This window comes from Rhipicephalus sanguineus, chromosome 4 (assembly GCF_013339695.2).
Source record: "Rhipicephalus sanguineus isolate Rsan-2018 chromosome 4, BIME_Rsan_1.4, whole genome shotgun sequence".
NCBI lineage: Eukaryota > Metazoa > Arthropoda > Arachnida > Ixodida > Ixodidae > Rhipicephalus > Rhipicephalus sanguineus.
The window spans coordinates 114,592,659-114,608,028 of NC_051179.1; the positions used below are offsets into that span (position 1 = coordinate 114,592,659).

The 15,370-nt window shown below is 46.8% G+C and overlaps 1 protein-coding gene across 8 annotated transcripts in view; it reads right to left on the reverse strand.

Moving 5' to 3' along the window:
• The window catches only part of LOC119390599 (uncharacterized), a 55,924-nt gene that overhangs the window by 11,927 nt on the left and 28,627 nt on the right, over nt 1-15,370 (reverse strand). The window contains exon 1 of one of the 8 annotated variants that reach the window (XR_005183399.2): nt 3,145-3,161. The exons of 6 other annotated variants lie outside the window; for them this stretch is intronic. Coding sequence is in view for 1 of the 2 variants with exons in the window: in XM_049414874.1 (XP_049270831.1) it covers nt 3,145-3,539 (395 nt within the window). In the remaining variant the exon portion in view is untranslated. Of the gene's footprint in view, nt 1-3,144; nt 3,892-15,370 lie in introns of those variants that run through there. One more of the 8 variants, XM_049414874.1, reaches the window with a different exon arrangement.

A 15,370-nucleotide genomic window follows, 5' to 3' on the forward strand; every position in this document is an offset into this window, starting at 1 on the left:
GTTCGCTTCCGCTTTGGCGATGTACCCCGGAAGGCACTCTTAACGTTTATAAGTGCCTGCAGTAGCTGCGAGGATTGCTGGTTGTATCAATAGCGCTGAGTAATGGAGAGGTAAATGAACGCGCAGTTCATGGAGGTTGCAAGAAACAGAACCCGTAGAAAGCTGTCATATTGTCATCCTTTTTGTTCTTGCGCTCATATATATTTGAAATCGACATTGCTGGATTGAAACGAGTAAACGTTGCAGAATGAAATTACCGATAAAAATTGTTTTATTGGAAGTGGTAATAGATTGCATCAATTAATCTTCTTTCATTTTATGGAAACTTAGTAATCTCTCGAAAATATTCGGTGGCCTTCGCTCTACTAATGCCTAAAATGTTTTGACTACTCTCACATGCAGAGGCTTCAACGTCTCCTCTGACGCCCTTCACTCAACATTTATACTTTCTGTAAATCTTGAAATGCCGTCTCTGTGTCTAATGTCAATTTAACATGTTTAACATGTGTTAATATAAAAATGATGCGAATATTCACACCGATTTAAAGAATAAATTTGCATTTTTTTGAACCCCTTACGTTCAAGGAAATGGCAACGCATTACTCTGCATGGTATCCTGTGGAGCGCATCGTTTTCATGCTGCTTGGACAAGAATAACGGGTGCCCTGTAGCGCCAGTGGAAAAAAAAGCTTAAAGATCACTCACAAGTACTTCCGTAAGGGACATTTGCACCATAGCCATATTTTTGATAGTGGTGCAACGGTAGAAGCACGCACGATAAGAATACGTTGATCACCCTCACTAGAAGATGATCCTAGCATATCTATAATTGCAAAGCCATAAAGACTTAAATAATTCTAACGGGGGCACCACTAGGTATTTTCATGCCTGGAAAGACATCGCTAATTTGTAGAGCAATTGAAATTATATGTGCATAAAAAAACCCTGCAGATCCCACACACTGTTGGAATCGATGTAATGCGAAGCAGCCAGCAAAGAGCGGCATACATCTTTGTTTATTTTTGAGCCAAATGAAATCATTCATGCCATGGCATCTAGTTCACCGTAAATCGCATGTTTGCCCTGCACGCGTGCATGTACAATGTGGTATATACCATGCCAATGAAACGTATATTCTGGTATATACACTGCATGACCGGTCAATTATGTTCATCACGCACTCCTGTCATGCCATACCAATTTTGGTATATATCCAGTTATCTAAACGGCCAGAAGCGCAACATAACAGTGTCATGTAAAAGATACCGTACATGACATGCATAACGTAATTCGCATGTTAGGACCTGTCATTTATGTTCTTCATAGAGTCACATCGCACAATACCAATTTTGGTGTATATTGAACGAGCGAAATGGCCGCGAGTCAACCATGAACGTGGCATGTAAATCATGCCACACATGACATGCTTGTCACGGTTATCATATTACCACCTGTCATTTGTGTTCGTCATACGTTCGCGTCACGCAATGCCACTTTTGGTGTATATCAAGCTAGCGAAACGGCCGCGATCGGACAATGAGCGTGGCATGTAAATCACGCCGTAAATGATATGCATATCATAATTTTCAAGTTACCACCTGTCATATATGTTTGCCATACAGTCACGTTGCGCAAAGCAAATTTTGGTGTATATCAAGCAAGCGAAACGGCCGCGAGCGCATCATGAGCGTGGCATGTAAATCATGCAGCACATGACTTGCCTGTCACGATTTCATGTTACCAACTCTCATTTACGTTCGTCATACAGGCGCGTCGCGCAATACCGATTTTGGCGTATATCAAGCAAGTGAAACGTCCGCGAATGCACCATGAGCGTGGCATGTATATCATGACATGCATGTCATGGTTTTCATGTTACCACTTGTTATTCATGTTCTTGATACAGTCACATCGCGCAATACCAATTTTGGTGCATATCAATCTAGCGAAACGGCCGCGAGCGCACCATCAGCGTGCCATGTAAATCATGTCGTACATGACACGCATGTCATGATTTTCATGGTACCACCTCTAATTTACGTTCGTCATACAGTCGCGTCGTGCAATACCAATTTTGGAGTATATCAAGCCAGCGAAACGGCCGCAAATGCACCATGAGCGTGGCATGTAAATCATGACCTACATGACATGCATGTCATGGTTTTCATGTTACCACCTGTTATTCATGTTCTTCATACATCACATCGCGCAATACCAATTTTGGTGTATATCAACATAGCGAAGCAGCCGCGAGTGCGTCATGAGCGTGGCATGTAAATTATGTCGTGCATGACACGCGTGTCACGATATTCATGTTACCACCTCTAATTTACGTTCGTCATACAGTCACGTCGCGCAATACCAATTTTAGTGTATATCAAGCCAGCGAAACGGCCGCGAATGCACCATGAGTGTGGCATGTAAATCATGACATACATGACATGCATGTCATGGTTTTCATGTTACCACTTGTTATTCATGTTCTTCATACAGTCACATCGCGCAATACTAATTTTGGTGTATATCAACATAGCGAAACGGCCGCGAGTGCGTCATGAGCGTGGCATGTAAATTATGTCGTGCATGACACGCGTGTCATGATTTTCATGTTACCACCTCTAATTTACGTTCGTCACACAGTCGCGTCGCGCAAAACCTATTTTGGTGTATATCAACCTAGCGAAACGGCCGCGAGTGCGTCATGAGCGTGGCATGTAAATCATGACGTGCATGACGCGCGTGTCATGATTTTCATGTTACCACGTGTCAGTTATGTTCGTCATATCATAATGTCTCGTCATACCAGTTTTCATATATCCATTCATTAAACGGCCGCGAGTGCCCTGAGACCATGTCATGTAAATCATGCCGCATGTGACATGCGTGTCATGATTTGCACGTTAGGACCTGTCATTATGTTTGCCATGAACTCTTGTCAGGTCATACCAGTTTTGGTATATATGAAACTAACGGAATGGCCGCAAGAGCCCCAAGGCCGTAGAATGTAAATCATGCTGCTCATGACATGCATGTCATGATTTTCATGTTATGACCTATCATTTATGTTCGTGTTACGGTCATGTTATTCCATATCAATTTTGGTATACATCCGATTAACAGCAGTACCAATTTTGGTATACATACCAATTCCATACCAATTTTGGTATACATCCGGCAGTACACTCGCCCCGGTTGGGGCCAGTGTACTGCCGGCGGTGCGGTGACATGTAGCGGCCGGGCGACGGCGAGCGGGAAGGTCGTCGTTCTTGCCACTGTGTTCCGGTGAGGTAGTCGTCGATGTCGCGAGGCCGTTCGCCTGGCTGCGGGCGCGGCGCGTTGACAGCGAATCCTCGTAGCCCCATCTGTCGGTACTGGCAGCGGTGGTACGTGTGGCCGGCCTCACCGCAGTGGTAGCAGAGTGGTCGGTTGTCAGGGGCACGCCACACATCGGTCTTTTGGGCTGTGTAGCGTTGGCTTGCAGGCGGGCGGGATGGCGTCGGAGGAGGCGGCGGTGTCTGGCGACGGAACTGCGGCGGCATGGGGTGTTAGTGATTGCGCGGATTGGCGACACCATGGGGTGCAACGGCAGCATAGCTCAACGCTTCCAGCTCAAGTGGCAACGGTGCAGCAACTCATAGCGAATGCTGATGTTCCTCGCGAACTATGTCGGCTATGGAATGGACCTGGGGTTGCGTTGCAGGAAACATCCTTCGCAGCTCTTCGCGCACGACCGCCCTGATCGTTTCACGTAGGTCATCGGAGCCCAGCGCATGTGCTTCCCCGTAGTTCGACGTCGGCATGCGGCGGCTGTACTGCCTAGTGCGGATTTCTAGGGCCTTTTCGATTGTGTTGGCCTCGGAAACGAATTCCGAGACCGTCTTCGGCGGGTTGCGCACAAGTCCGGCGAAAAGTTCTTCCTTCACTCCCCGCATCAAGAAGCGAACTTGCTTTTCTTCGGACATGGCGGGGTCGGCATGGCGAAATCAGCCAGTCATTTCTTCGGTGTACAGTCCGATGTTCTCATTGGGGAGCTGTACACGGGTCTCGAGAAGGGTTTCAGCCCTTTCTTTCCGGATGTCGCTCGTGAAGGTCTTCAGAAATCCGGTTCGAAAGAGGTCCCATGATGTTATCGTGGACTCTCGATTCTCGAACCAGGTCCTTGCGCCATCTTCAAGGGCGAAGTAGACATGGCGTAGCTTCTCGTCGCACTCCGAGTTGTTGAACGTGGAGACCCGGTCGTATGCCTCCAGCCAGCTGTCTGGATCCTCGCACGGTGATCCGCGGAACGTCGGCGGCTTACTCGGTTGGTGCATGACCACCGTTGTTGGCGCCACAGCGGCTGTCATTGTGGCTGTTGTCTTCTTGGTTGTGATCCTGGTCATGTCCGGTAGGGGTTCGTATTGGGGGAGGGGCAGTCCTTTCAGTCTGCGGCTGGCTCGACTGTCGCTGATGGTGTCGGTGTCTTCTTCGTGACGTGGGCTGGGTTCACGGCTTGACGGGGGCGTCCGGAAAATGAACGAGCAGCACCTCCACCAGATGTCATGTGGTCGTGACGTCGACGAAGACAGCAGTCAGCACGTCCGAGATGAAACTTTATTTGGCCGAACTTGTGGCCGGGAAACTGAAAGTCAAACTACGCCAGTACACTGATAGCGGCGAACAGAGCGTCGACCGTCGATCCAACTGACAAGCGTTCAAGCGCATCGGCTTTTATACAGGCGCTATCGAACTTTCCAGCGATATCGCTGGTGGCGGCGTTATCTCTAGACAAAGCTGGAACATTCGTGTGCGGCGCTCAATCTTAACAAAACCATCTACTACAATCGCGAAGCTTCTCGAACACTGCTTCGCGGACATTGTCGATCGTTGATAACCATCTTTGCTGGTCAAACCCGAATACATCAAAATAGATAACCGTCTTTGCCGGTCAAACCCGAATACATCAAAATAAAACAAGTGGACGTGCAATACAATGTGAAGTAGACAGCCACGAGAGTACGAAGTCGTAGGCGGCTAGATAGATAGATAGATAGATAGATAGATAGATAGATAGATAGATAGATAGATAGATAGATAGATAGATAGATAGATAGATAGATAGATAGATAGATAGATAGATTCAAACTCGCAGAGGTTCGCTAAGAAATGCTTCGCATTTAAAACGTTGAGGGCGATAGAGTTTTGCCTCAATGAGTAGAACGCGATAGCGTGATGGGGCGCGGTTTGCATCGCCTTCCCAATCCCTAGCCTCGCTTCGCTTTACGGTGAACACCTTAACCTTGCTGCAAGGAAAACGACGTCTGTGCGCATGTAATCTCGCTGTTTTAAACTATCCTAGAATGCCTACTGCAAGTTCAATTTCGAAGTGCCCACTACGACAATTATTCTTCTATTTGTAGTGCCCACTACACGTCCGCAAGGCTACACGCGCACCTACACAGTTTGCACACGTTGTTGATGCTCTTGCTGACAACGATAAGTAATAATGTCTATGTGCTTTGAAGTTGCTGGTCCTTTATATCGGCCACTCATTGCGCAAATAAATGTTCTGACGCCTTGGTGCAATTCCTCGCTTCTGCCACGCAATATTACATTCACTAAGGTATCTGCATGAAATTCATATAGCGTTTTTCTTTGGATATAATTTCGAGCGCGGACGTACCTCTGTGTTTGAAACCTGCTTGCCACGTAGACGTCATGCGTTCGATTTGCACTCGAACTGAAGGTATTTATTTTGTTTACGTGGATATATCTCAAATATTTGCTGATGGACAGCCCTGATATTTCGCTCACGACCAAAGCCGCCGACACCAACACCGACGCTGAAATACCTGCGAAGGTAGCTCTCAAACGCTTTTGCGTTAATACTGTTCGCGGAAGTACTGCTCGACGGTTATAATTGGAAGAATTAGCTGTATGTACCTGATATATCCAGCCAAAAGAAAGGCATGTTCGCACTAAGGGGTGTCAAGCCTGAAGGATGTGCGCAGCTGGGTGGCCTTAGTTATTTCTTTTAGTTTTCTCTTTCTCTCCTCCTATCCTTCTTTCGTTTTCTGTCTTGTCTCTTTTGTTTTTCTGTGTTTCTTGCCTCGTTTGTTTTTCATTTATTCCTTTCTTTGTCTCTCTCGCTATTTATTTTTTCTTTTTCTTGCTCTTTCAATCTTTCTTTCTCTCCCTCGTATTCTCTTTAATTCTAGCTTGCTTACTCTATCTTTTTATTTCTCTTTCTCTGTATTTACTCTCTCTTTCTCTCTTTGGTTCTCTTCTGCCTTTCTTTTTCTCTATCCCTTTCTCATTCTTAATATGCTATTCTTTGCTTTCTGTCATCCTCCTTTCCCTCCTCCTCACGCCCACTTTCCTTTCCCACCCCCCTTTTTACACTATACTATACAAAGCTATGCTATGCTCTGCTAGCGTGCCTGGATAGCCGAGTGCTTAGGACATTCGCCTTCATATCGTGGGTAAGCGGGTTGGAATTGCGCCTCGCCGAGATATTTTTTCACCCACAGTCATTCATTTTCTCTTTATGTCTACCGCTTGCTGTCTCTATCGTTCTCTTTCTCATTCTCCTCTCTCTATACTTGTTCTCTCACCCATCAGGTATTGCGTCCAACGTTGGTCAAATTGGCGCACGGAGAGAATCAGAAAATGAAGAGGAGTACGAAGAGGAAGGAGTGGACGAAGAACGCGCGTGCCGGTTCATCATGAGGATCATGTCTGTTCACACGTCCCGGAGCAATGCCTGGCTAAAAGAGCTCCGCTCTTTAAAACGTACATTTCTGACCCGTGAACATTTTTGTAGGTGTGATAACTTAGTAATAGAAGAATCCTGAAGCAGCCGCTGGCGCTGGCAATGGTATATAATAGCGCTTCCCAGGAGAATTTGCGACTCAGCGAGTGGGCCACGTTCAAGTATGTGCGTGTTGCTTGGTCTTGGAAGCTTTGCTGAAAACCTATTGCGGGAAGAATTATCCTCTTTGTATATGTTGTTATCCCTGGGGGCGATGCGTGATCCAGACAGCGGGTATTTTACGCCAATCAGTAAGGGTATTGGATAAAAATATCGATTTCAAATGCACTTTTGGATCACAATCTCAATGACAGAACAAAGCACAAGCACGTTACCAACAGGACTATTTATATATAATGTCAATGGGTACTTCGAATTGACTTTTGTACCACAAATCACATAATATTTCATTCGCCAAGCTATGCAGAATCAGAGAGTGAGAGAAAGGCAGATGAAAGACAGAGAGGTTAACCAGGAAGAACCCCGGTTGCTACCCTGTACTTTGGAAGTGCGAACGGGGTGCGAAAGAATGAAAGAGAAGAGTCTGTAACGACACCACAAAGACATGACAATAGCACTGCCGAAAGGTAACGCACCGACATTGTGTGAGACCAGGCATAGCTTGTCGTTCAGTCCGGTTTCATTAAGAAAACGCATTAACATCCTCATAGGCACTCGCGCTGAATACCGGGCAGGACAGTGCCCTAGGATTTTGTCCTCTGAGCTATGCGGTTGTCCTGCTCGCCCAATGCGGCTGAAAGGGCTGCTCTTTGAGTGTCAAAACTGGTGCACCCACAGAGAAGGCGAGCGATTGTTTCGCTGCACCCGCAGAGTTTACACAATGGGCAACCGGTCATTCCAATAATGAATGAACATGCATTCTAGGGTGCCACTCGAAGGCAGAGACGGGCCAGCAGGGTAGAATCACGTCATGATAGGTTGGATGGGACCTGTATTTGCACATGTGGGTCTAAGGTATGCAGGAGTGGACTTGTAGACGTCGGTGAATTCCACCGGTCCTGCGCTGAATGACGTGCTAGCACACGAAGTCCTTTTGCTGCGTCAGATTTTGACAGCAGGATGGCGACACTGCTGACGCCATCGTGAGCGGATCGGGGAGCTGCGTATGTCTGATCATCGCACTGAATGCCGCCGTGGCTTGGTAAACACTTGAATATTACGTTGTGTCTTTTCCCAATGGCTTCGTGGTGAACGTGCCTGATTTCTGCAACGAGCTGCTCATGTCAGCCGTGTCGTAAAGCGGAAAGCAAACTTTGAAGGGCTGCTTTGCAGTCACAGAGGATAGACCACGAATTAGGTGGTTCATGTGAATTGCGCAGCGAGTGGGTGTTTTAAGAGCTCACCCATAAGAAAGCGCTGAGGCATAATTATCATCGTCATCACCAAAAGCATAAACAAAATGAGCAGCTGCGTAGGTTCGCGTGTTGCTTAACGGACGCGTAGTGCGGCCTTTGCTAATTTGCAAAAAAGAATTAGGGCGTAGTGGGCATTGCGCAACTGTATTTGCAGTAGGTGTTCTAGGATAGTATTCTAAGATAGTTTGAAACGGCCATTGTTACGCGCACTGACGTTCGCTTCCTTGCGGCACGGTTGAGGCATGCACCGAGAACCGAAGCCAGGCAATTAAGAAGGCGATGCGCTCAGGGCTCGATTAGGCTATCGTTTTCTACTCTTGAAGGCGAATGTGAAGCGTCCGCCAAGGTTTTTTTATAGACCTTGAAGGCAGTGGTTGAGGTGCTGGCCGTAACTGAACCATTCGTGTAGGTATAGATGCCACCATGGTTCTCCTCATGTAAATAAAGGAGTGTTGCCGCCTGTTTGAGGACAACCGACGACTCTTGTTTTTTTCGTGATTCCTGATGCCTTAAGGCGCAATTCTGGTCGCTGTAGGCTCCATACACGCGCACGCGATGGTGGTCTTCTGCAGGTGTGTAGTTTGAGGGAAGTGAAGGCGAGTGGAAGCAATATTGTGGCTGAATGTCGTCTGCGGCCTTTTTCAGGTAACGACGCAAGATGGTAGGAACGTGTCCTGGCAATGTGCCGGATATGCGCATTGAGAGTATCAGTGGCTACGTACGTTGACGTAGAGTGATCTCACGCCAAGACAATCGTTGCCAGTATATATGTACATTTCGGAAGCAGAATCATGTGCTTGAGCTTGTGGTCCCTGGAGTGCAAGCGGATTTGTTTTGCAGGCATATTTCATCACAGGAAGGCTGTATCTTGCAAAAACGAGAAATAGGGCATTGTAAACCGCAGCGTAGACCTTACTGATGTGCCCCACGACTTCCCGCCCAGGAATTTGATAAGGTCATTTACAGCAGTTAGGTGTGTTTTACATACAGAACCTGTGGTGCCGATTATAGATTGCCATCGATAATTACACCTAAATATCGGCACTTCTGGGCCTTTGTAACTGGTTGCCCGTTGATTGTTACAATGTACGGCCGCATTGTGTTGCGTGAAAATGTGACAAGACAGCACTTGTCTGGTGACAGTTGTAAACTTTGCTTTTTCACATACAACTGTCAACGTAGCTGCCTTTTGTATCCTGGCTGATACTTGTAGGCGTGTCATGGCAGATGCCCATATGCAGATGTCGTCTGCATATATAGATACCAGGACTCTCTAGGGCATACATTTCATAAGGCTAACGAGCACCAGGTTGAATAGCATCGGGTTTGAAATACCAGCTTTAGGCAATCTATATCATGTTTGACAGTTAGATGTGGCACCATCGCCGGTACCCATAAAGATGGCGCAATTATAGACGCGCTGACTGAAGTCAGAGCCCACAGCCGCATATTTGAATGGATAGGCAGTTACTTGACTGGCAGAGATTTTTTTATGCACATTCAGCTTACCAACACAACGCTATCAATAGCCATTTGAAATGACCTGCATCAATAACCACAGGAAGTTTCAGACACGGAACAATGCGCAGTGAGATTGCCAACATAACTATCACAATGACGCTAGCCGTTGGAAAAAACGGTATGCGCCGAACGCGCTCCCCAGTCACAGCGCAAGGTTAAGGAGAAAAACGATTCGGAATCTATTCTAGGGCGTTCACTGCCGGTACTGAGCACACGAAGCAGATGTTTATCGCACGCAATGTTATAGAATCCTTGTCAGGTACGCATTCGGAGTAGAAAATAACGTTGAGAAAGATACAGAGTTAAGCGCTACGCGTAAATATTAGTGTTAATAAAGAAAAGATCACATGAGGTTATCGCAACATCAATGCAAATTGACGTAGTGGAAATCTGGTAAAGCTGTCGTGGCCATGAAAGTGCTGGTGTTATCCGGAAAAGAAGGAAAGCTACAGCTCAGTTAGTGCTGTTAAATTGTTACATATCCAATCGTACATGGAAGCTTTAATTGGCGGTGTGTTACAGCACCTGGATGTAGAAATGGCCAAAGCGGCTCACTTCAGTGAGCGGCTCCGAACGGCTCCGCTCACTTAAGTGAACCGGCTCAGTTTAACAGCTCACCGGCTCACCGCTCACTTGATACTTGGAGGGAGAGGAGGCAAGAAGGAGGACACTGACCTCTCTCTCCCTCCTCCTCCTAGAATTTAGAATACTTTTTTTAGAATACAATACCAGAATACAATACATTTAGAATACAATACCACAAAACTTGATTTGTGCAACATGACTTCCGAAAATCACACAACCAATAACGTTGAAACGCGTTGTGTGAGTGTGTGTTTTCTGACTGTATCCAAATCGTGTTTTCTTATTCTTCCTAGAATGTATCCCGCTTCACAGAATGGCAAACAATCAGCCGTATCGACGCGGTGCAGGCTCGCCTACAGATCCAGACATCCGGTCACCATGCATTTTCCATCGGCATATTTCGATAGAAAGAAGGTGAAATGTTTTTGCTGAGCATCAGCGGTTTGTGCACAGGAGCCCGCCGCCCATATAGTCGATATTGCTACTCTTAAGCATTGTGAGTGGAAACGCAAACAAAAGCCCCTCTACCCACACGGCAGGTGTAGGCAGGGCTCACGCTAGCCGCGTAAAAGCGTGACACCGTCTGCTAATTAACCCTCCTCGTGGAGAATCAGCAGACTGTACTGTCTCTTCGGTGTGCGGTGCTACCGTCTACGGACAGTGCCCACATGTCTAAAATACGTTCAGGTGTAAGTCAGCGGTGTTGTCATCCCTTGCTCGTCCCTGCTGCAGCAGCAAACCTGCTTTTTCTTACTCTGAAACCCCTTCACCTTTGGAGAAATTACATTAATCCTAAAAAGAAAAAGGGATTCCTGATTTAAAAGAGGAAATACTACTGGGCACGGTTGTAATCTACCAGATTTTTTTATTACCGGAAAAAAGAAGCACATCTTTTCTGTGCTGCGGCGTGGGAGGGAGCTGGTGGCGTCGTTGCTGGAAAGGGCGTTTTTCCGCGTCACGCATATTTACAACAGCTCCGCAAGTAATTACGGCCGCAAGTGCACCTGTGCACTTGCGGCCGTAATTTTAAACAGGTGCACTGACGAATTATCCACGCTGTGTGCGAGAGAACGCCGCTTTTTGTTTAAAAAGCAGAAGCGGGATCTGCTTTCAAGCGAAAGAACTATCCCAAAAGCAGCATTTGCGAGCTTCAATCGCTGTCCTGTGTCGGTACTTGTCTTAAATCAAGCACTTATTTTTGCCGTGTGTCACCGTGAGTGGATGCCTTTCTGGAAGACGTCCCTTTGCCATTGAAAGAAGCAAAGATGTCGAAAAATATTTGTGAGGGCCATTCAAACAGATCGAAACTCAACGTGGTATCATGCCGTGATAATTTGTCATCATGCACCAGGGCGAAACAAAATGAAACCCTGTTTCAGCACAACACATTGTTTATTGACGTGCTAATAGGGAACGATCAGAAATTGCACTGGAGTGGATTATATGGATGACATTATCATGACTGCCGCAAAATCCCCACCAAGCGCCCCTACCCGTGCAAGCGCCCCCTCCCTTCTTCAGGAGACTTCAAATATGCGTCCCCTTCTCCGCTCCCACTATTTTCACTGTTTCATTCACGGTTTTTATTCGTCCGACAAGGGCGAATAAAAGCAGTGAATGCATGCGTATTTAATAAAGCATTGTATTGGAAACACGGGTGTGCATTCTTTATTTTTAGCGGCTCTTCTGCCACCATATTCAATTGTATTCTATGACTGAGCAATCCCCCCTCCCTACAAATGTTGTCGGATTACCCTCACCGTGGGGGGGGGGGGGGGGGGGGGTTGCTTGTTCGGTATTTTATGGTACAAGAATAAGAACCAGGACGTAAACTACGTACATCTGTTCGTCTTCGACGAGTTTCACCAGCTCCCAATGAACTGCTTCGCGCATCGCACGCAGCGAGCGAGCAGCGCGAGTCTGCCCGCAGTGGCCAACACTCGTCGGCCGGTAACCGAAAATGAATCCATGAGACCTCTGTACATGCCTCTGGATAAAAAATTCGGCAGATCTTACGTACCATGGGAACCGATGTTATGCGAAACATGCGCAGGCAGGTGACTGCCGCAAGTTTTCTTATTGAGCGAAACGTTACGGAATCACGCTAGAGAAATGTGCAAATGGTATGCGTAGACGCATATTTGAAGTTGTTTACAGTTGTTTACAGTGTGTATAGTTGTTTACAGTTGCCTAACAATCCCAACAGCAACATAGGTGTTAGGAACACCAGACGTAGTGAGCTGATATGTGGTGTTTATATTCTACTATACTGGATAGCGCGAATTCGAATAGCATAATTAAGAAACACAGATGCACAGGACAGGCGCTACTCGCAACTAAGCTTTATTCAGAAGAGTTTCACTAGATATATACACAGCCGAGTGGCACGCGCAGGCGCACTGCACGTACGTTACAGTCACAGTTGCAGTTGTTAAAGTTGCGTTACAGTTGGTATGCTTATAGTTATCCGTTAAGACGGAGAACGCACGCACGCATGCATATGCTTATCCGTTATGACGGAAAACGAACGCTCGCACGCGCGAACCCGTGTGCATGTGTGGAGGGGGTTGTTGGCAGCTTTTCAATGAGGTCATCATCACCGTGATCAGTGAGCATCGGTAGCTGGACAGGACTTGTTATCGGACTCGTTTGTGATCGCGGCTACGAACGGTTTAAGTGTAGTAAAGTGCGAGCTATAGTAGAGCTGGTGGAAACCGCTGATGGTTTTTGCGAAGAAATGACTTATGAAGCCTCCTCTCCTGGACGTGGCACCGAGGTCTTGTGATGCCCTGTCCACATCCAAGCCGTCTTTCATGCCGTCTAAGAACTAGGCATTGTTGGATTCTCATAAATCAATGCTGAAGTCACCGGTAATCACAAGGGACATGGTCCCCTCGGCAGAGTTATTGTGGGAAGCATTGACCCTTGTTGTTGCGTAATCCATGTTGTCGACGTTACGGACCACGTGGACGAGTGGATGGTAGCTCAGTGTCTTCTAGGGGTGCTCTGTCTTCAGCTCCCTAACTTCCCTTGCCTCGGTCGCTGTGTTGTAGTGGTTACGGTGCTCGGCTGCTGACCCGAAGGTCGCGGGTTCGATCGCAGCCGCGGTGATCGCATTAGTGCACGTTAAAGAATACCAGATGTTCCGAATTTCCGTGGCCCTTCACTATGGCGCCTCTCATAATCATATCGTGGTTTTGGGACGTAAAACTCCTGCAATTACAATTATTATCACTTTCCGTCCGTGTCAATGTATATGTTCACGATTACTGCGTTGATTGAGACTCTGTTATCAACTGTGGCACATACCCGCATAATATTAACTCTGGTATGCGGATACGTACCACACGTGACGGAAAGGGTTTCATGACGTACGCGACAATTATTTTGCGTTATTCATGTCAACACCAGTGAATCGTGTTCGTCACATACTAATCCTATGCTACGAAAATTTCGGTATATTACAACCTATGGAGACGACCGGGAGAGCGCCCAGACGTAGGCGGCTAGATAGATAGATAGATAGATAGATAGATAGATAGATAGATAGATAGATGGATAGATAGATAGATAGATAGATAGATAGATAGATAGATAGATAGATAGATAGATAGATAGATAGATAGATAGATAGATAGATAAATAGATAGATAGATAGATAGATAGATAGATAGATAGATAGATAGATAGATAGATAGATAGATAGATAGATAGATAGATAGATAGATAGATAGATAGATAGATAGATAGAAACGCCCAAAGTGTCTGAGGTTCGCTAAGAAATGCTTCGCATTTGAAACACAGTGGCCGATGGGCACCCGCGGAAGAAGCCGAAGGCGAGGAGGTTGTGACTCTTGCGAGCAACATGGCGCTTTTTCCTATCCTCAACCTCTCCTCCTCCACCTCCACTTCGCACCACTAGTGCGTAGCTGCTCTAATTTTTTTATCACCAAGAGAGCGGCGGGCATACCGAAATTTAGCGCGACCGCAGCTCCCTTTCCACTTTGTTTCCGACAGCGACCGCCTCGAATCGCGCGGCGTCTGGTTTGAGCCTATTTGCCACGCTCACGCCTGTTCCCAGTCACACTGCTCACGAAACGACGTCTGCTGTTATGGCCTTCTGTATTCATATGCGCACGCTTTTCGGCTATGGCTGACCTGATACGCTGACTGCGCTGACTTAAAACGACCGTTTGCATGGTGCAACACGTTCTCAGTATGTGTATATATGAAATGTTTGTAACTGCTTGAATTTAGAATATATCTTTGTATTTGTCAACTCCGGGCTCCGCTCACTCTTTGGACCATACCCAGCGTTCTCTGGCGCACTAAGGACACCTACACTTGAATTGTCCCTGCATTCGTCCCTGCATGGCCCTGCATTGTCCTGTTTGTCCGCATTGTCCTGCATGGTCCTGCATGGCTGGCGTGCCGACGTTTAGAAGACAGATGAAGCAGCAAAGCTGGTGACGTTGACCTCCTTCTTTTCATTCTCCTCACGCTCCCTTCCCTTTCCCGCCCCTTGCTATATTGTACTATACAAAACTAGCTTTGCTTTACCCTCTCACCTCCCGGTTTCCCTCCTCCGCACCATCAGTTCTCTTTTCCAACCTGCTGTACTAGACTATACGTTGCTTAGCTTGCTCTCTCTTTTTTACTGCGAAAGCTGTGAAGAGACCGCAACAATAGCCGTTTTTGCTGTCGTAGTTGGCCGCCCCCGCCGGTATCCGTAAGCGTTATCGCGCGAAATAAGAGAAAAAGAACCGAAATAAGAAAAATGTCCAGGATATAACGGGATTAAAACTTGGGCCTCCTGTGTGGCAGCACAGTATTTTACCACAGTACCATGCGGGCGTTTGAAACACCCTTGCAAAACGACCCTATGCAGGCTTCATGTCGGGAAGGAACCACATTGACAACTCTAATATGGCCGGATAGAAAAGTAAAATAACAATGAGGCGTAACAGAATGCCGTTTTTGTAACCATGCGTCACATTTTTTGAATTGTGCAACGAGTGGTTCGTAGAATGCTTCCAATTCATTACAAGGGGCTCCGACATAATTCTGCGTCGTCATCAGGCACAGCATAAACAACGTG